This window comes from Lepisosteus oculatus, chromosome 3 (genome assembly GCF_040954835.1).
Source record: "Lepisosteus oculatus isolate fLepOcu1 chromosome 3, fLepOcu1.hap2, whole genome shotgun sequence".
NCBI lineage: Eukaryota > Metazoa > Chordata > Actinopteri > Semionotiformes > Lepisosteidae > Lepisosteus > Lepisosteus oculatus.
Window position 1 is genome coordinate 6,936,508 of NC_090698.1, and position 20,195 is coordinate 6,956,702.

Consider the following 20,195-nt stretch of genomic DNA (forward strand, 5'->3'; position numbering starts at 1 on the left):
TCTGTGTTTTAGCAGCAGTGGACAGCTGAGCTCTCTTGTCTGGATGCTTACAGAGCGGTGTGTGTGTGTGTGTGTGCGTGCGTGTTTTCTATGTGCTCAGTTCTTTTTTTCTAATTTTAGGTCTTTTTTTTAAAAAAAGGGAGATCCAGACTGTATAAACCAGCATGCAGCAATCTGTTACTGTGTTTTTTTCCATTAGAGTAGCTGTAACATTTTATTTACATTAGCATCGCCATAAAAGACTGTGGAAGTCAGGTGGGATTTTTCCACAGGTCTCTGGTATTTGCATGTGATAAAAATCTCTCACTGTGCCCATTAAGGGTGCTGGTCTGTGTCACAGGAGGGCAACTGAATTCACTGCTTCCTTCAGAGCACTGGCAGGGGAAGAGAGAGAAAAGCCCAGACGCATTTCACAGAGACGGGAGAGACAGGAAACGGGGGGGGGGGGAGACAGAGAGGCCGACCCACGGAGGAGGGACCGGTGGCAGGGCAGGGGGGCGAGGAGAGGAGGGAGGATCTGCGAAGTGAGAGGAGAGCGAGTGGGTCCGGCGGGATCCAGTAGACGCAGGGACAGCGCTCCAGGGAGGCTGGAAGAAAGGAGACACACACAACGCAGAAGAGGAGAGGATCAGAGAGAGGATACCGTGACCACACAACAGAGTGGGATCACAGAGGTGGGAGAAGAGACTCCTAACTTTGGATACGCTTCCTTTGCGCAGGTAAGAGAAGGACACACAATTATAACCACTCTCACAAGGCTGCGTTAGTCGGTTGGAGTTGCTTTGTAGATGAAATAACCCCAGTGTCCACAGAAATCCACTTCAAACTGGTAAATGATTGACTTTGCAGGTGACTAAAAAAATAGTGTGCATGAAAATAATTTACAGTCACATGAAAAAGTATTGTGTCAGCCACCAGCGGTAGAACGTGTCAAAAGTACATTCTTAGAATTGCATTTTTGTTAACCTTCACATGATGTGGGATCTGCATCAGTGCTATAGTCTTTTGGTCTGTCTCTCTGGGGGGGAAAGCAGACTGGATAGAATTCCAAAACACATCGAACTGCCTCCAAGCAGACAAGTTTGCTTTATTTTTTTGTGTGTGAAAGGCACCATAGATGTTGAATCTTGTGTTTTAAAAATCCGTAGCCCTGATGTACTTTATAAACCTCAAATATGCATTCCTCTGTGTAGACGTGCGTTACAGCGGAGGACTGATGAAAGACAACAGCACACAGTGTGAGACTGAAGCAAGTAACCCTGCAGCAGACAGGAAATAGAGAAAATATTTTGGACTAAAGGTGCAGCAAAGACTATTAAAAGACTGTACGATTTATAGGTTTAGAGCAGTAGGACAGACAGGATACACTGTGTGGAATCTACAGATACAGACCTATACAGCTGACAGGAGTCATGACACTGAGGGACCTAAAGGTGTACAGCTGACTGGAGTCATGACACTGAGGGACCTACAGGTGTACAGCTGACAGGAGCCGGGACACTGAGGGACCTACAGGTGTAGAGCTGACAGGAGCCGGGACACCAAGGGACCTACAGGTGTACAGCTGACTGGAGTCATAACACTGAGGGACCTACAGGTGTACAGCTGACAGGAGCCGGGACACTGAGGGACCTACAGGTGTAGAGCTGACAGGAGCCGGGACACTGAGGGACCTACAGGTGTAGAGCTGACAGGAGCAGGGACACTGAGGGACCTACAGGTGTACAGCTGACAGGAGCCGGGACACTGAGGGACCTACAGCTGTACAGCTGACAGAAGCAGGGACACTGAGGGACCTACAGCTGTACAGCTGACAGGAGCCGGGACACCGAGGGACCTACAGGTGTACAGCTGACTGGAGTCATAACACTGAGGGACCTACAGCTGTACAGCTGACAGAAGCAGGGACACTGAGGGACCTACAGCTGTACAGCTGACAGGAGCCGGGACACTGAGGGACCTACAGGTGTACAGCTGACAGGAGCCAGGACACTGAGGGACCTACAGGTGTACAGCTGACAGGAGTCATGACACTGAGGGACACCATGACAGGTGTACAGCTGATCGCATCAGGGTCGGTCATGAATGATTAATTAATCAGCAAACATTTTAATTTGATAAAACTTCACAGGCTTAGAGTAGTTTCTTTTGACGCTCAGTATGTTAAACAGCAAATTGGCTGATCATCAACCAGACAGCCAAGCTTGAGATATTAAGGAAGTTTTGTTAACAAAGGGGAGCTTGTTCTTGCGTCTGTGCACATTGTTACTGTGCAATACATGCTGCTGTTGGTGCTGACTGTGTATATTAGCTGAATGGCAAAACAGGAGGACCGTATCTGAGAAAGCCATGGATTTACATATATTTAAATAGCAGGAGCTATTAAATAGCTAAATAGCTCAGGTAATTTACTTTATGTATTAAAATTTGTTTCCAAGAAGTTGTAGTTCAACACATGCAGAGTAAAAGGCTTCTTTAGGAATAAGCTGTGGGAGGCTGTGAAGACGCTACAGGGGTAGGTGATGATGTAAAGATGGAGGAAATGACTGAGGATCCACAAAGTTACTGAGTCACAGGGGCTGTGCAACATCACCTTATGAGTATGTAGAAATAACACTGCTGTTTCAAAATGAGCTGTGGAATAACACAGCTACAGCACATCAAAACCAGAAGCCCGTGTTGTGTGAGTGGAACACATTTTTGCCAGTTTTCATCGTGCCCGTCACACAGCGTTGGTGATTCAACCAACTTCGCTGGAAACGTTGGTAGGGCACCGTAGATGTGCATCTGCACATTTCTAATGGGGCAACAACTGCTCCCTCTGTGCTCTGACCCCTGAGCTCTTGCTTCTGTTCCACAGGGGCAGAAGGTAACACTGACAGGCACAATACAATCACCAGCAGCCTAAAGACATATTATCAGTTTGTGAGTGCTTCGAAATCAACAGAGATAGCCTTTTATATTCACAGGCATTGAATATCAACTGTAATGCTTTTTTTTTTTGCTTAGCTCACCATGCACAACTAAAAATACATTCTAAACATAGTCTATTTCCCCAACAATGCACATGCCTACCTGTGTGCAGTCAGAAGCATCATCTTGTTCTGGAATCACATTTTATGTTGCTGTATTACTTTTTTTTTTTAATCGGGCTTCTGTATACTGTAGTGTTGGTTTTTTCAGGTTAATATTGTTGATGGTTAAAGACAGCACCAATTAATTAGTTTCCTGCACCGGTGTGCAGCTAACTTCCACTGGCCCTCCACTGACTACTGGCGTCTTCTCTGTGAGGAAATTGAGCTGCATGTTTATGTCTCAATTGAACAGCTCGGTGGCCAAGCAGAGCGAGATTTACATGCAGAACAAGATAGGATTTGAAATGCAGAAAGCGCTTCTCTTGCAGGTGATCTGTGGCATCCACTGAGCTTAATTCTGCAGTAAGCTTGTGCTTATCTCCTGAGACAACTGTGCAACTCCCTCCCCTCTGCTCCTCAGCTGTGCTCAGGGTGTGCCAACACTAAATGCTTCTGCTGTGAATTCATGAATGTCATGGTGCAAAGCGTATTCCCTTGAACTGCACTCCAGTTCACTATCCTTCTTCTCCACCTCCCCCGTCTTCTCTCCACATGCAATACATATGGATCGGCCAAATCACATTAATTCCAACATCCTCTGCTGTCATATAAACACCCAGACTATTTCTGCAAGGGTTTCCTGCACAGATAATCTGAGTCAGGGTGTATTTGTGGTTGTTCCATCAGCTCCACCTACAAACATCATCTGTCTCGAGCGTGCAAGCACAAATATGCTCTTTCTATAACATACTCACACACCCGAACCCTGAGCCGTCTCTCTCACATACGCGCTGAATCTCTCACTCGCATACACAAACGCACGCGCTCTCTCTCTCGCACATACTTTCTCACCTTTTAACGTGTGAAGCGTGCGAAAATAGAAAGCTGGAGGCACGTTTCTAACACGTCGCTAAAGCTGATCCCCCAGGCTGGTGTTAAGAAACAGCAGGATGAGATCCTTGGTTCCACTAGTTACTGGCAACCAAATGAGCTAGATGGGCCACATGGCCTCTCTTTTGTAACCTTGCTTATTTTCTTCAGGGTCCTCCCATATAGTTGTTACTGGTTTTAAAAAAGATTGTTTGAGCACTAGTGCAGTATCTGACTGACTGGGATTCCCCAAAGCACATTGATTGGGGGGTTCTTGAGCTTAGCAGGCAAGCAAACAAAAGGGATCAGACCACACAGCCTGCCCTCCAGGGCCCGGCTGGAGTACAGCAGTTTTGGGTGATGTGTGCTCACATGGTGTGGCAGAGTGCTGCTGCCTCTAATGGCTCCTGAGGCCGAAGCACACAGCTCACAGCAGCGCAAGCCCAGTGTCTGTCAGCATGTAGGAGCATGTCGCAATTTAGACTGGGGAGGCTGATGCTTATCAGCCTGAGTAGCATTGCTCTGCGACCATCTTTCCTCCTGGTTGTGTAACTGTGCAGGAGAGTTGCAGGTTGGCAGCCGTTTGGCTCAGTTGCATCAGAGTCTCATGGGGAGGTTAATTCAGACCTTTAGTTGCGGATGGCAGAGTTGCTCCATGGCAAAGAAGGGCAGTCTGCTCGGATAGCAGGCTTGCACCAGAAAGCACTCACACATGGAGAGCCCTGCTGTCTGTCCCCCTCTGTCCTGGCCAGATTACAGACATACGTGGTACAGTATGTATTTGAAAGTGCAGAACTCGAATCGGCCAGAAGTCTTGGTAAGATTGCTTCGAATCTTGTGCACTTTTATTTACGGTGTTACAAAAAATAAAAATACACATGCTCAAGTAAAAGTAGATTGTATTCCAGCTAAAGGGACTAATTCTCCCTAGACATAAATGCCTACTGGAGATTTTGATACTTGATAGTCTATCAATTTAATTATCAGAACCCCCTCAAACTATTGAACTTAATCTGAGGTTAACAGCTCTGCGTTCATTATTGTCCTTTCTTGAAAATGACCCATCTAGGAGGTGACTGGACTTCCTATTGGCTCTGTAGCTGTAGCGTGTAGCTCCAGGTGAGACTCTCCAGTGACATTCAGATGAAACTTGCAGAATCGCCAAGTGAACTATACATGTGTGATGCTTCTGCCCTGATGGACGTAATGCATAACCGTTACTGTCTTACTGAGAGCTTCATCAGCACATTGCAGTGACCTATTTGTTGTCTCACAAGAAGACAAGAGCATCAGCAGATGGGAAGATAAAGCCTTTGGTCACATTATAGGAAGTTTCGTTCTGTCTTTGGTTTCACATCAACAGTCTCGGTGACAGTCTTTGAGATAAAAACCCAGCAAGATCATCTAGATATCCAAAAAAAGAAACTGAGGCAGAGCAGAGGAGACAGAGAGACGAGGAGCAATGCCCCAGAGCAGCTCCGAGCCTCAGTCATCAACTCTAGAGGCTGATATAAACACTTGGACCCAACTAAAGCAAAAAAAGAGATGCAAGTAAATATTGAAACACCAGACAGCCGGCCAAGATGAACTGAAGATAGTGAATTCTATCAAGCATGGTAACAAATCTGCAGCTCTTATCATTTTTTCTGGCCACAAATTTAAATCCTGATAAAGTTTCAAGACTGGTTACTTGAACTAATCAAGATATGTCTGCTAGATTAGCAGGCTTTCAACCCCAAAACTTGCTGTGAAGGTTGCTTGGTGTCTCTGAAGTGTGCGTGTCCTGCAATGGACTGGTGTCCAGTCCAGGGTGTTGTTTCACCTTGTGCCCGGAGCCATTAAGGCTCTGACTCACCACAACCCTCCCAGGATCAAGTTACACATGGATGTATAACGGTAGGAGAGCTTTCTGGCTCTTCTTTCTCCAGTGGCACTGTCTGATGATGAGATAAGAGATCAAAGCTGTCAGTCAGAGGAGGGGGTGTCTGCCTCACCGGTGGCCACCCAGGGGGCAATGTCACAAGTTCCTCTTAAAGAGACAAGACCCAGCAGGAATAATGAAGAATCTGAAGAATTCCAGCTCTTCTGGTTGCAACATGTTCAGCATCTCCAAAGCTTTGCTCTCTGCTGGCCCCATGACCAGTCTAGGAGGGGCTCCAATGGGAATGTAGCGCTGCTCTGAAGAGGTGAAAAGGATCCGATGCACATGCAGGAGTCGATGGGAGGTACTGTAAGTAAGCGAACAGAGCAAAACCAGGAGCTGAATCGTAGTCCGAAGGCGTAAGGTAGGTCAAGATCCGGTAAAGGCACTGGTGACGAACAATCCAAAATGTGAGACAGAATCGTGGTCGAAATGAGAGCGGCAGGGTCAAATCCGAAACAGTCACCGATAGCAAACGATCCAAGGGGCGGGGCGGGGCGTGCCGAAGTCCGAAGTCCGAAGTCCGAAGTCCGAAGTCCGAAGTCCGAAGTCCGAAGTCCGAAGTCCGAAGTCCGAAGTCCGAAGTCCGAAGTCCGAAGTCCGAAGTCCGAAGGCAAAAGGGCAAGAAACGCTAGACAGAGCAACAAGAAGTGGGTTAGAATAGTATAAATAACCCGGCGTGCCGCACGGTAGAGCAATTGCAGGTGTGATCTCGTGCGGCGGCGCTTGTTAATAGTAACCCGCTGCTGGTGCTGATTAGCTCGTTTACACGTTGATCTCTGCTGGCTGGTGGTCGTGACAGGGAAGCGTTTGTTTCAGATTTTTCAAAGCAGCAGAAAGGGTGCCTTAGAGCAGAGAATTCACGCCTTTCCCTGTGGAGTGGAATCGTGCTTTTAATTTAATTTCGGTCTCGGTGCATTAGTCCAGTGCGCGCTGTACTGGAGAGGTTGTCAGGCCAGGCTCGAGCTCCTGGGGCGAGGTGAGTATGTGGGACGCTGGCTCGGGGTGCGGGTCTGATCGAGACACGGTCTGTACCGGGAGCCGTGCAGAAAGCACTCAGGTGTGAGGAGAAGAACCGATTTCTGTGCGGAAACATTGAGTGATCAAGGCAGTAAATAACAGGGTTTGTGACTCACTGTGTCTCATTGCTGTGGCCTGAGTCTCTTAAGTCCCAGTACAGTACTCTATAACTGCAGCCTGCTTCTGTTATGGTGCTGTTTATCTGCAAGGTGTGTGAGACGGTACAGCCTTTTTTCATGCTCTGCCTGAGCCTTGGGATGATGCATTCGCTTGCTCTATAAACACGTGAGACATTAGATTGATTGGGAGTCTCTGAACAGTTACCAATCTGAAGATGAATTCACAGGCCTGTAACTGGGTCAGTGAGTAACTATGTTTCAGTTTGATGTCCCAGTTAATGGCCAGATTTGAACCTTTTTTGTTGCTGAAATCCAGGACAGACTTTTAAGGTCACAATCTGGTCATCTTGCATTTATAAGGAAAAAGTATGAATACTGGGGTTTCATGCACCAGTCAGCGTGTAGGGTTTTGTTTTATACAGTATACCTCGTGTGAATTGAATTCTCAAATATGCCACACATATACTACATCGTGTGTGCAGACAAACTGCTTATTCCAGGAGAGTCACAAAGTTAGTGACAAGACCTTTATTTAGCTTGATTGTTACTGGGCTGTCTAAATAAAACTGCCGCCTAACCCAGTGTGTTTAAACAGTGTGACAGGATGTATTAACCGGTGGCGTTGTTTATTATGTGTGGTATTCTATTCAGTAAAGGATATGCAGTAATAATCTTTTATGTGTTCAAATATAACTGCATAAACACAAGACTTCCCAGCACACCATCACAGTTCAAATTAACTGAGTTACAAATCAACCGTAGAAGATTTATGCTAGCCAGCTACATCATTTTTGTCTTTAAACTGCAACAAATGCATAGGGTGATCAAGGTAAGATGCAGAATCATAAGACTGCAATGAACCCAAATTAACAGTCAATGCCCTTATTTATCTATCCGAAAAAAGGGAGAATAATTAGAAAAAAATGTAATAATCACTTTCTTTGGTTCCACTGTGTTTTCACTGTTTGCACTAGCCTGGATATTATGAGGTTACTGATATGGGTTTGTGTGGATACTTGCATGTGTCTTTGAGTTACTTTGAATGAATTCAAATTAATTTTAAATAGTAGTTTGTTTTTCTTTAAAAATGTCTTATGCTTGGTGCTGAACTGTGGCAGTTTTTTTCCAGTGCTGATCTGGGGGTTCCCTGTGGTTCATATTGTGTAATGGCTGAGCACTAGATCTCCATTGGCGATTTTGTTTGAACTGCTTGCTTGTTTCTGCACTTGCTCCTGAGTGTGGCCACTACCTGACTTCAAGGCTGCTGTTTCTGACAGCGCCAGCCTCCAGACCTCCGATCAGACCCCCCGGCTTGCTTGCCCTTCATCTGACTGAGCAGTCAGGTATCAGCACGTCGGATCGGTTTGCCTTGGCTCTGTTCTGGAGCTCGGGAATTAGCACAGGGTGGATACCTGGTACAAATCAGATTTGACCTTTTAAGAGCTGAAAGCAAATTTTCCAATATGCCTCAAACAGAAAACAAGAAATCAAATAGCCTGGGATGAAAAACAGCTGGAGGATGCAAAAAAAACCACAGTAGACACAGGCCTCACCCAGGACCAAGACCGAGAAGCCATGAACTATCGCATCAACTTTGACAGAGCTACAAAGTTACGAGATACAGAGCACAGGGTGGGAGTCAGTAACTGGTCCAGGGGGAGAACTAGGATGCGGGGGGTGGGGGAGGCACAGGGGACTAATCCAGCCATCTCTTAGTGAGGATTCTTGTTGTTGTTCCATGAGCAGATGCTGGAATACAAGATCACCGTGGCGACGGGGACGTCGGAGTACTCCGGCACCAATAACTACGTGTACGCGACCCTGATCGGAGAGAAGGGCGTGAGCGAGAGGACTCTGCTGGACAAGCCGGGGCTGGACTTCTGCAGGGGGGCGGTGAGCCTGTCCGGTCCTCCGCCCGCTGCCCACCTCCGCGCGCGGCTGTCAGTGCCTGAGGCTGGGATGCGTGGCAGGAACCTGCTTTCCACCAAACGCTGCCGCCACATCCTCTGCCCTACAGCCCGGCATCGGAGCCTCTGCCCGGCTCTCGCTCTCCCTTTGTCTGCTCAGCGCAGTCAGGACCTGGGCATGTCTCATCAGATGGATGGGCGTCAGTCCCTGCTTGATTGCTGTATATAACCTCTGATCTCGAATTGCTGACCTGACACAACCTCTCAGACACAACCCGTTCTGCACGTTGCTTCCCATCTCTCTAATTCGCACCCTCCTTCTCCATCCGTCTCCTTTCCCCCGCTCCCAGGTGGATGATTACACCGTCAAGAGCAGCGTCCCACTGGGTGAGGTGCTGGTGGTCCGGCTGGAAAAGCAGAGGTACTGGGTGGAGGATAACTGGTTCTGCCGCTATGTGTGTGTGAGGCCACCGGGGGGCGCCCTGCTCACGTTCCCCTGCTACCGGTGGCTGGTAGGAGACGTCGGTGTGGAGCTGAGAGAGGGAACAGGTGAGTCTGTCAGACGCCAGGATGAACTGTTGCGTGGTCTAATAGCCACACTGGTGCCACAGGTGTATCATACTGAAAATCACACACACTCATACGCGCACTGACTAGCACTGCCTGATGGTCATAAAGAGAAAAAACCCACTCACGCAGTCTCACAGGCACACTCATTCTGGTAAACCTGCTGGCCTAAGACACTTCCTCTCTCCGTCTCCAGCTAAAAGGCACTGTGACGACTCTGAGCCCCTGCTCCTGGCCCACAGAAAAAAAGAGCTGCAGGAGAGACAGAAACTTTACCGGTAAACAGCTCTCCGTGTCCCTCTGTATTCCTCTCTGTGCCTGCTGGTCGCTCGGCCCTTCTCCTTCTCCTACCTCTGCCTGAATGTGTTCCGCAGCAGGCAGGAACACACGTGTATGTCTTGGCCACTCGGTCCTTCAGTCACTGTGTCTGCAGAAATCTGGCTCTGGCCTGCGGTCAGAACTCCTGACGACACCTCGGGACTAGCTGGAAGGTGGGGATAACATTATCAGGAAGGGCTAGTGGGACGTAAGGGGGAATGGAGAGAATTATGTGCTCAGCTTCAAATATCATTGGCTGTGAGCCGACCTGAGACTCTGCACACCCTGCCAATTCCCTTTTTATACCCCTTCCCTCAGGAAAAAGAGAAGCATTAAAACCAAAACCTCTCGTTTCCTTAATAGTACTTACTGTAAGACTATCTGGGTACTGAACAGCTTTCCAATTACACATTAGTACCTCATGATGACTATTGACAATGTAAATGGACTGTAAACCCCTTTAATGCCCCAGTTATTTCATTTCATTTTAATATTGTATGAGATTCTTCTTGTAACCTCAAGGTTTTATGTTATGTTGTGTTGATGTTATTGTTATTGTCTTATTGTTTAACTGTTATGAGCACACTGAGGCAAATTCCTAACAACTAAGTTGGTATGGCAATAAATCTTGAATCTTGAATCCCGAATCCCCCGTTCATGGTAATAAATTGGCTGGACTTGGAATATAAAACCCTCTATAACACAGTGGAAAAAATACCTTTGTGTGTTCTTCAGTTTTCTTTAGTGTTCTCCAGTGTTCTTCTTCAGTGTTCATTTTTGTCACAATTAAACTCCTCTCAAACCTTCCCTGGACGGTTCTGTGACTCCTTGCTTCTCTACACTGTGTGCCTGTCAGGTGGCAGGCTTGGGAGTCGGGCATCCCGAAGTGCATTGATGCAAAGACCGAGAAGGACCTGCCCCAGGACGTGCGCTTCGACAACGAGAAAATGAGCGACTTCGAGGGGTCGCTGCACTTCGCGTGAGTCTCTCACACACAGGACCACCCTTCTGAAATGCCCACCGCGAGTGGAATCTGCCCACTGACGCGTGCTGCCTCTCTCTGCTCCAGCTTGTTAGAGTTGTCTCTGAAGAAGCTGGTTATCCACTTTGGGAAGTCCTGGTGTGACCTGGATGACTTCAAGCGCATCTTCTGGAAACTCAAGAGCCCTGTGGCTGGTAGGACACCCAGCTCTGCCGAACTTCGCCTGTCCTGTCACTGCCACTCGGTGTGTCAGCGGGCAGGAGTTTTGGTGTGCCACTCTGTCAATCCGTGTGTCCGTGCCAATCAGATAAAAACTCGGCTCATACTATGACATTCTCCAGTGCTTGCGGCAGCTCCTCTTCTTCCCTCCAACCCTGGTTGACACTGGGTTCATGAGTGGTTATTAGTCACGCTCTCTCCCTCCGTTTCTCTTAGAGTATGTGATGAACCACTGGCGCGAGGACTGGTTCTTTGGTTTCCAGTTCCTAAATGGCTCGAACCCACGTATGATCCGGCGCTGTCGGAAGATCCCGGAGAACTTCGCAGTGTCGGGGGACATGGTGCAGGGATCGCTGGGGCCGCGGACCAATCTGTCCAAGGAGCTGAAGGTACTGGTCAGCTGAGGCTTTGACTCTCAGCCCCTCACACGAACGGTGCGCACTGGAGCAGCATGCACCCAGAATCCAGCTGTCTGAGGACAGCAGCCGCCCACAGCTGCAAGCTACTGCCTCCACGGCACTTTTGTCAGTTTCGTTCTGGCCGCGTTGCACTGAATTTTGTTGTAGATCCAGGTTCCTGATTTGAGAAAATGAAACTGCGACATACATTTGAAACAGTTTATTAAGCTCTGGTGTAAATACGCAGTATCTGCAAAATTTCAAGACACTGGAGGTTTTAATATAAGTGATCGGACGTACCCATCCCTGATTATACAGTAGATGTCTTACTAGGAATACCATGCAATGCCATAGCAATTAAGACCATGCAGGCGATGGGACAAGAATCAATTCATATTCATAATTCATATTACAACTCAATGGGAGACTGATGTATCTTATGACTTCTCTTTCTATGTTTTGCAGTTAGCAGCCACGGACAGCTGTTCCACACTTATTAGGGCTCATCAGCATGAAACACAACGAACTATGACCTGTGATAGTGATATGGATATATCGGCAGTATAATAATCAGCAATTCATTCCCCAATGATCCAATGACCTCCTACAGGGCACTGGAGCTATATGTGAAAACATTGACTATCAATCGTCTACTAAGACAAACTGTCCGTGGGACATGTCATTATTCTGCAGCTGAATCTTCCAGAGCACTGGAGACAGAAGCACCATTTCCTTTCTCTCTTTCTCTCCCCAGGCTGGCAACATCTACCTGGTCGACTATGCAATCCTGGAGGGGGTTCCCACCAATGTCATCCGGAATTCCCCCCAGTACCTGTGCGCCCCCCTCTGCCTCCTGTATGAGCACCCCGACCAGGGGCTGATCCCTCTGGCTATACAGGTGGGCTTGGAGAGAGACAGGAAGCATGGAACCCTTCTCATCTTGTCACATGGTCTGGTGACGCCTCAGACACAGTTCCGCTTTCCTCAAACTGAAGGACAAGAAGGGACCAGCAGACCCCTTCACTGCAATGACCTCTTTGCTCGCAGTTTCCTCATCAGCACACATGGATTGGACTCCTCTTAGAGGGATCTGTCCACAATCAAGGCTGTTATAAAGTGCAGTGTTGTTAACCCTTTCTGTATTAACCCCTGCCCCATGTGGGGTGGAGCAGTGAGACTGTGGCTAAGGATCTGCACCTGTGGCTGGAAGGTTGCCGGTTCAAATCCTGTGGCTGGCAGAGGAATCCTGCTCCTTTGGGCCCCTGAGCAAGGCCCTTAACCCCAACTGCTCCAGGGGCGCTGTATAAATGGCTGACCCTGCGCTCTGACCCCCAGCTTCTCTCTGTGTGTCTCATGGAGAGCAAGCGGGGATATGCCAAAAAGACAAACTCCTAATGCAAGAAATTATAATGGCCAAAAAAAGTGATATTATCTTATCTCCTTCTCCTCTCTAAGCTGGATCAGACCCCTGGTCTAGACACCCCTGTGTTCCTGCCCACTGATCCTCCACTGGCTTGGCTTTTGGCCAAGATGTGGGTGCGTCACTCCGAGTTCCAGATCTTCCAGTTGCTCTCGCACCTGCTGCGCACTCACCTGGTGGTGGAGGTCATCTGTGTGGCCACACTGAGGCAGCTACCTGCTGTGCACCCCATCTACAAGGTAATGACATTGCAGGTGGGCCTTGTAAGCCATGTTCTTGCAATGGAATAACATCATATATACATCCCAGCTACAAGGCAGTAACACTGAAAAAGTACTCTGTATGATTATGAACTGTATATACTGTACAGTGTCATAACATTCTTTGTCAATGCATGCTTTGTTACATTGTAATGACATTATAATTATCACTTTTTACCATGCACATCTTTTCGCCAAGGTAATTACATACCAAATATAGGAGGCACCCCAATTGTTGGATAAGAATGCATTCTTGTGTGAGCCACTGCCACACTCTTGCCCTAATTCGACTGTGTCTGTGCAGCTGCTGGCTCCCCACCTCCGCTACACCCTGGAGATCAACTGCCGCGGGCGCACCCAGCTCATCTCTCCAGAAGGCATCTTCAAGAGGGTCTGTCTGTTTGCCTGTTTGAAAACGTTGTTGCACCCCAGGAAATGTAATGCATTTTGTGTCTAACTGCACTCACAACTTAAATGCTTCCTATGCATGTTTTATTTTAACATGTATGGAATAGTTTAGACTCTATTTTCCTGCCTCTCTCACCACTGCCCCACCCCTCCTCTCAAGGTTGTGTCTACGGGAGGCAAGGGGCTGTTAGTTCTCTCCCAGAAGGAGTACAAAGTCCTGACCTACAAGTCCCTGCAGCCAGACTGGGACTTCCAGGACCGTGGGGTGACACGTCTGAGAGATTACTTCTACAGAGAGGACAGCATGATGCTCTGGGATGCCATCTACAGGTGGGGTCGCTGATCACACAGCTGTCGGTGGGCTGCAGTGCCCAAGACTGTCAAGGCTGTATTCTCTGGGCAGCCAGGTCTTCCTGTGTTGTCCTCTTTCTATGGCCAGGCTGTGGTCACTGAGCCTGTCCTCTCTGGGCGGCCAGGTCTTCCTGTGTTGTCCTGTTTCTATGGCCAGGCTGTGGACACCGAGCCTATCGTCTATAGACAGCCAGGTCTATCTGTGTCCATTTTCTATGGCCAGGTGGTGGTCACAGATCCTGTGCTTAATCAGGATCAGCGTCTACTTTTCCACCGGTAAGATATGTTGCTTGGGTGTACTGTGTGACTAGGGCCTGATCGCACTCAGATTGCTTGTGAATGTGTGTCCTAGTAGGCTAGATTGTTGCTGGTGTTACAGAAGTGTCGTGCTGGGTCAGTATAGTGTGGCTCAGGGCAGGGAGCACCAGGACTGACAGGCTGAAGGGACTCTTAATTTAGCTTTAATTTAAGCCATAAACCAGGATTCTACTATATAAACTTACGAGGCAAATATTGACTCTTTTTCCAATGGTGACAAATTAAGAGATTAAAACTGCCTAAAATGCCATTATGCCCACCAGGAATCTCTGGCTCTTTGTCGAACTGAGCCCACATACCCTTTTCTCTTTCCTTCTCTCTCTCAGTTTTGTGTCGGAGATGGTGGCTCTGTATTACTCTGGTGACAAAGAAGTGTCTCAGGACTCAGAGCTCCAGGCCTGGATTCAAGACATCACTAAGGAGGGCTTCCATGAAGTCTCCAAATTTGGTAAGTCCTTCTCTGTCCTGCCAGTGAGATAAGGTTTGCCTTGGCAATAGGTGGACAGAAGACTGAATAGGTGTGTAGTGTGCTTTCTGAAGGCACCAGTTCTGTAGGGTTTGGGCATTTACGGGGACAATTATTAATTGTAGCCGTAAATCACAAAATGATTATTTTAATGGCTTTAGAATCCAACCATGCGATATAACTCAAACAACGCACACACACAGGTACTAATACATGAGGATACATTTATTAATACATAGAATATGCATGTAAACCTAACAGATCTTATCATGAGGGTTATCAGAATACAAAAGATATATATTCATTCAGTTACAAAGAGTTACACATATCAAGAGGACATTCGTTCAGTATATCATTCATTTAGACCGTTTCATAAATGAACAACTTCTACATTAGATACTCAAAACAAGTACATAACTCTTATTAATTAAATTGATATCAACTGGTTGGGATAACAATTGAATTCTCGAGCTGTAATGCATTGAAGTTGAATACTCATCCAATCTCTGGGGATTCAGATCTCCTGCGGGCTCTCTGGCTCCGTGTCAGGCTGTGCTGTGCGGCTTGCGATGGTGCGCTGCTGATGCTCACTGACCGGCTAGTTAGTGTTGGCTTTAACTAGGACAGTTTGTGCATAGGAGAAAAGATGACTATGGGTCCCAGCAAGTCAGGAAGAGGACCGGTTCGTTCCTGATGAAGCACTAGTTCTGAATAGTGATTCAGCTGTTCACGAGGCCTGCAGCTGATGCTAACCTCGGGTGGATCCTCTGGTTACTCTCTGGCAACCTCCGCTCTCGACTCTTAGAACAGAGGAAAGTTCTGGCACTCGGACACACTGGCCGTTCCGTGGTTGTCCGGGCTGAGTTTTAGGATGGTCAGGAGGCGCTCTGCGAGAATGTCCTGCCCTTGGGAGCCTTTCTGCTCCTGGGCCGTCCTGCCCTGGAACTCTTCAGAATAGTTTTTCGAATAGTCTCCTACAGACTCTCTGTGTTGCCTGTTTTTACCTGGAGGAACTTCAGCTCATTCATTGGCTGAAAGTTCCATGGGCATCAGAGTCCCACGTGGGTTACTCGGCCCTACCAGTCCCTGATTGGTTGATCAAGGTGAGATATGAGTCACTTACTCCTGACACCTAGGAATGCAGTCCAGATGTCCATCTGGCACTCCCTAGACAGGTAGGCGCCAATGGATGACCATTGATCATGATAGCCAGGCTTAGCTAAGTGCATCCCCCTTTGGGAGCTGTCCCTTATCAAAAGAAAACATCTTTAAATCAGCCTGCATGAATAGAGAGATGGGGCCTCATTTGGGAAAGCACAGCAACACTTAATTCTGTCTTATTAACAAGCATTGCCGCTACAGGTGGAACACTTTCCGAGGCCTTACAGCTGTTTACACAGAAATGTACAGCTTCCCTGCACAGGTCAGAGGGCAGGGGGGCAGGGGAAGAGGCAGAAGGCACAGGGCTGACTTAGTGTGTCTCTCCTGGAACTGCAGGTCTGGCCAGTGAGCTAAAGACCAGAAAGGAGCTGATTACTCTGCTTGCTGTGGTGCTCTTCACCTGCTCTGCACAGCACGCAGCAACCAACAATGGACAGGTAACACAGCTGCCACAAGAAACATCCCCATTTATACAATAACCATTCTTGACACTTACAGTACATAGTGCTTTTCTTGACACTCCACTCAAAGCGCTTTACAGGTAATGGGGAATCCCACTACCACCACCAGTGTGCAGCCTCACCTGGATGACCTGACTACAGCCAGAGTGCACCAGTACTTTCCCAACACACCAACTCTCAGTGGGGAGGAGAGCAGAGTGATGAAGCCAGTTCAGAGATTATTAGGTCATGGGGAAATTTGGCCAGGACACCAGGGTAACACCCCTACTCTATTTGAGAAACACCCTGGGATTTTTAATGATCACAGAATATGAGGATGTCGGATTTATGTCTCATTCGAAGGAGGACACTTTTGTTTTCTTACAGTAGAGTGTCCCTGTCACTATAATGGGGCATGACGACCCACACAGACCTCAGGGTGAACGCCCCCTACTGGTCCCACTCACAGTTCTTCCAGCAGCAACCTTAGCTTTCCCAGGAGGTCTCCCATCCAGGTACTGGCCAGGCCACACCTGGTGAGTTTCAGTGGGCTGGCAGTTGTGAGCTGCAGGGTGATACGGCTGCTGGATATATGAGCCATAACAAACTACATTTCCAATACAGGAGCTATTGCCACCCAAGATGTCTAAATACAGAAAGCTTTGCACAGATCTGATTGAGGATTCCAAAATTATGCAAAGGACTAGCCAACACACCTTGATTTTTTTTTATTTATTTTTTTTTGCTGCACATCCAACACAAAGGCTGAGAGCATCTGTTAAATATCAGTGTGATGAACAGGCACCTCTGTCTGTCTGTGTCCATGCCCGGCAGTTTGATTGGTGTGCCTGGGTTCCCAACACCCCGTGCACCATGCGCCAGCCACCACCCACCAGCAAGGACTCCGTTACCATGGAGATGATCATGGACACCTTGCCCGACATCAGCCAATCATGTGTGGAGATGGCGATCACATGGCATCTGGGACGAGCCCAGCCCAATGCGGTGAGTCTGTCCTTGTGTCTGAGCCCTAGCCTTGCAAGTTCACCACCTCCTGTCAGTCAGCTGCCCACACACACACTATGGGCTTGAAACTGGCTTACCTGCAATGCCGTTAATCTCTTTTAACAAATACATCCATATGTAACCTCCTGAACTGTAACCCCAGGCTGGGGCTGGTTGTATTCTGGTCTTGCTCAGTGGAAAGCCCAAAGACTCTTTTGATATCAGCGTCCAGAACTTTGCCATTAAACTCCAGTTACCCATCTACCTGTCTGCAGCTCATGTGCAAAATGGCTGGAGATTTAGCTCTGTTCAAAGACAGGCACTAAAGAAATGAACATGAGAAGAGTGACAAGGTTTGTCTGGAATGTGATGCGAGAATGTGCATTGCTTCAAGGATTATCTTGATAAAGCTACTTTTTTTTTATTCACTTGCAGTGTGCTGCAGTACATTCACATAGTAGATATTGCAATAGTTGTGCTATATCAGCTCAGCCATCCCGTTGCGACAGCATGTGCTGTATGCATCACTCTGGGTGGATACTGCTGACATCGGCTCCCCCTTGTGGCCAAGGAGACAGTCTGCAAGTTCCCCCGACCACATGTACAAACACACCAAATGCCATTGAGCCATGGTGTATACCTTTCTAGTTCTTTGAATGGTGCAAACAACTTTCTAAGTACTATGAATATACTGTATGTCATGCAGGACTGTCACACATTTGTAGTGTTGGGAGCACTTTTGGTGTCTGGGGTTGAGCTTTGAGTGAATTTTCAAAAACATTGGACTGCAGGCAATTTTCAGATTTTTTTTGTTTGTCTGGCAAAGGATTACCTAGCAGTGAGACAGGCCTGTCTGCTGTGTGTTTTGCACTGTGCTGTTTCTGTGCCTGGACAGGGAGGTACCCCACTTGCCATCCTGTTGTTTGACTCCGTTGTCCTCTCTCCTCCCCCTCCACTGACCACCTCTGTGTCCAGATCCCTCTGGGCCAGTACACCGAGCAGCACTTCATCGAGCCCAAGGCCCTGAAGGTCATCGAACAGTTCCGGCAGGAGCTGGTCAACATCGAGAACAAGATCATCCAACGGAACGAGGGGCTGGAGCTCAAATACCTCTACTTGTGCCCCAGCAAGATCGAGAACAGCATCACCATCTAGAGGGAGGGAGGGAAGGATGGAGGAGACAAACTGACTGGTTTGTCCAGGTTTCTGATTGAAGCCTCACCAATTTCAGACTTTCCACCCTCCTTTCCTTCTGCAGTGAGAAGACATGCGTGCTGCTGGGAGATCTGTCTGTAATCCTACAGAAACAGGGACACACTCTCCCAAACTAATGCTGCACACGATGAGCATTAGCAATAATTATTATCCAGCAATAATCCAGGTCATGTCTTGAGACAGGCTGAGAAGTGGAAATGTTTTAAATCCTATACACAGACCATGGTAAGAAGTGTGTTATGCAGTAAGAAAACTGTGAATCATAATCTACTTTTAGTGAATGCATTTTGAGTGGGCTATTCTACCCCTGCCTATGCTTAAACATATTTCTGCAGTGTCAACAAATATTTCAGCATTCATTCACTATTATTCTGTATTTGCAAAACCAAATTCTTAATTTTTCAAATCTGAAACCTGGGCTGTTAGCATCTGGTTCTCCACAACCTATTTTTTTTTTAAACAAATAACTTTGTATTTCTACATTCCTTTTTTTTGTTATGTGTGTTAAAGAGTATTTCATGATTCCTCGTTTGAGTATGTTTTAAGAGTATGTATATCGTCCATTGCAAAGTAATATACAAACATGAAGGTAAGGGGGAAATTTAATGTTGGTTGTTTCTTTGCTGTAAATGTTTTACTGGGGGAGGGTTGTCTGTGCTGATCGGTTAAGTGTTATTTAAATGCTTGAGTCAAATATTTTGTTCAAGAATGCAAATCGCTATCGAAGAGGGGAAAAAGTAGAGACGAGTTAGAAAAGGGTGGGACAGAGGGAGAGATGGATCCATGAACCAGTGGAGTAAAATAAATAACCCATTAGAAGATGGAAAACAGATAGGACTAATAAGAAGTAGATGAATGAGCAATGGGAGAAAATGAAGAAGCAGAGGGCATGCAGAATGAAACAGAGGGGAGGACAGGTTAGAGAAGGGGTGTCAAGAGTCTAGAAGCCACTCGGATCAGTCCTGATGTATCTAAAGACGCTTTCACTCAAAGGAACTCGCAGAAAACATCAGCCCCACCTGATGTTCTGTTCATTCCTCAGATCACAGATTGCTTTGGCACAAACTCCCGCATGGAACACAATAAAACCGTTAATGTCATGGTTCTATTTTAGGAAGGGGCATTTGGAAAGTACACAATTTGATACGCGGCTATCAGCGTCAAGCACTGCATGTTAAACAGGACGGACGGGAGACAAATCCTGTACACAACACCTTTTCAGAACAGTTCTTACTCCTAACAGCACAGTCCCTCTGTCGCAAAACCTGGGGTCACAGGTAGTGTACACACTCACCTTCGGCAACCAAACCTGTGCAAACACTTGCCATCAGTGCTTTGCACAAGTTTTCCTCTGCTACAAGAATGACACTGTCCAAATCCCTGTGTTTTCAGCGGACTGTTTCTTTGGAGTAGAGTATTTTTCCTGGGCTGTATTAACATTAACAGGCTTCATTATACTACTGAAAGTTGTGCCCACCACCACAGTGGATTAGCTTTAAAAATAAATTACATTAAAATTAATGATTTGTGTGTCTGCTGGCGGTGCCATGTTTTTGGAGCAGGAGAGAACAGCTTGCAAACTATACGTCTTGTAGTTGGATGGATGAACACTTTCTCCTGCTTCTGTTGTATCTGTATCTGTTGTAGCTGCTGTGTGCACTGGTAGGTAAGAAGGTCAAAGGGTGACAGAAGATAGACTGATAGATATACAGCACATGAAATGGATAAAATGACAAACAGATAAACAGAGGACAGA

The 20,195-nt window shown here is 47.2% G+C and overlaps 1 protein-coding gene across 4 annotated transcripts; it reads left to right on the forward strand.

Annotated features, from left to right (window-relative positions):
* Window positions 1-462: 462 nt before the first annotated feature.
* Window positions 463-19,960, forward strand: alox12 (arachidonate 12-lipoxygenase). Of its 4 annotated transcripts, none has more exons than XM_015340755.2 (15): window positions 463-719; window positions 8,751-8,897; window positions 9,262-9,460; window positions 9,675-9,756; window positions 10,653-10,775; window positions 10,866-10,972; window positions 11,214-11,386; window positions 12,150-12,293; window positions 12,851-13,054; window positions 13,380-13,466; window positions 13,644-13,813; window positions 14,479-14,600; window positions 16,116-16,216; window positions 17,054-17,224; window positions 18,200-19,960. In XM_015340755.2, exons 2-15 carry the CDS (start codon window positions 8,751-8,753, stop codon window positions 18,377-18,379), a joined length of 2,010 nt encoding a protein of 669 aa, XP_015196241.2. In that variant the 5' UTR covers window positions 463-719; the 3' UTR covers window positions 18,380-19,960. The 4 variants fall into 4 exon arrangements, with proteins under 4 accessions (XP_015196241.2, XP_015196240.2, XP_015196243.2 ...); XM_015340754.2 differs by lacking the exon at window positions 463-719 and adding an exon at window positions 6,115-6,174; XM_015340757.2 differs by lacking the exon at window positions 463-719 and adding an exon at window positions 6,140-6,229.
* Window positions 19,961-20,195: the final 235 nt, after the last annotated feature.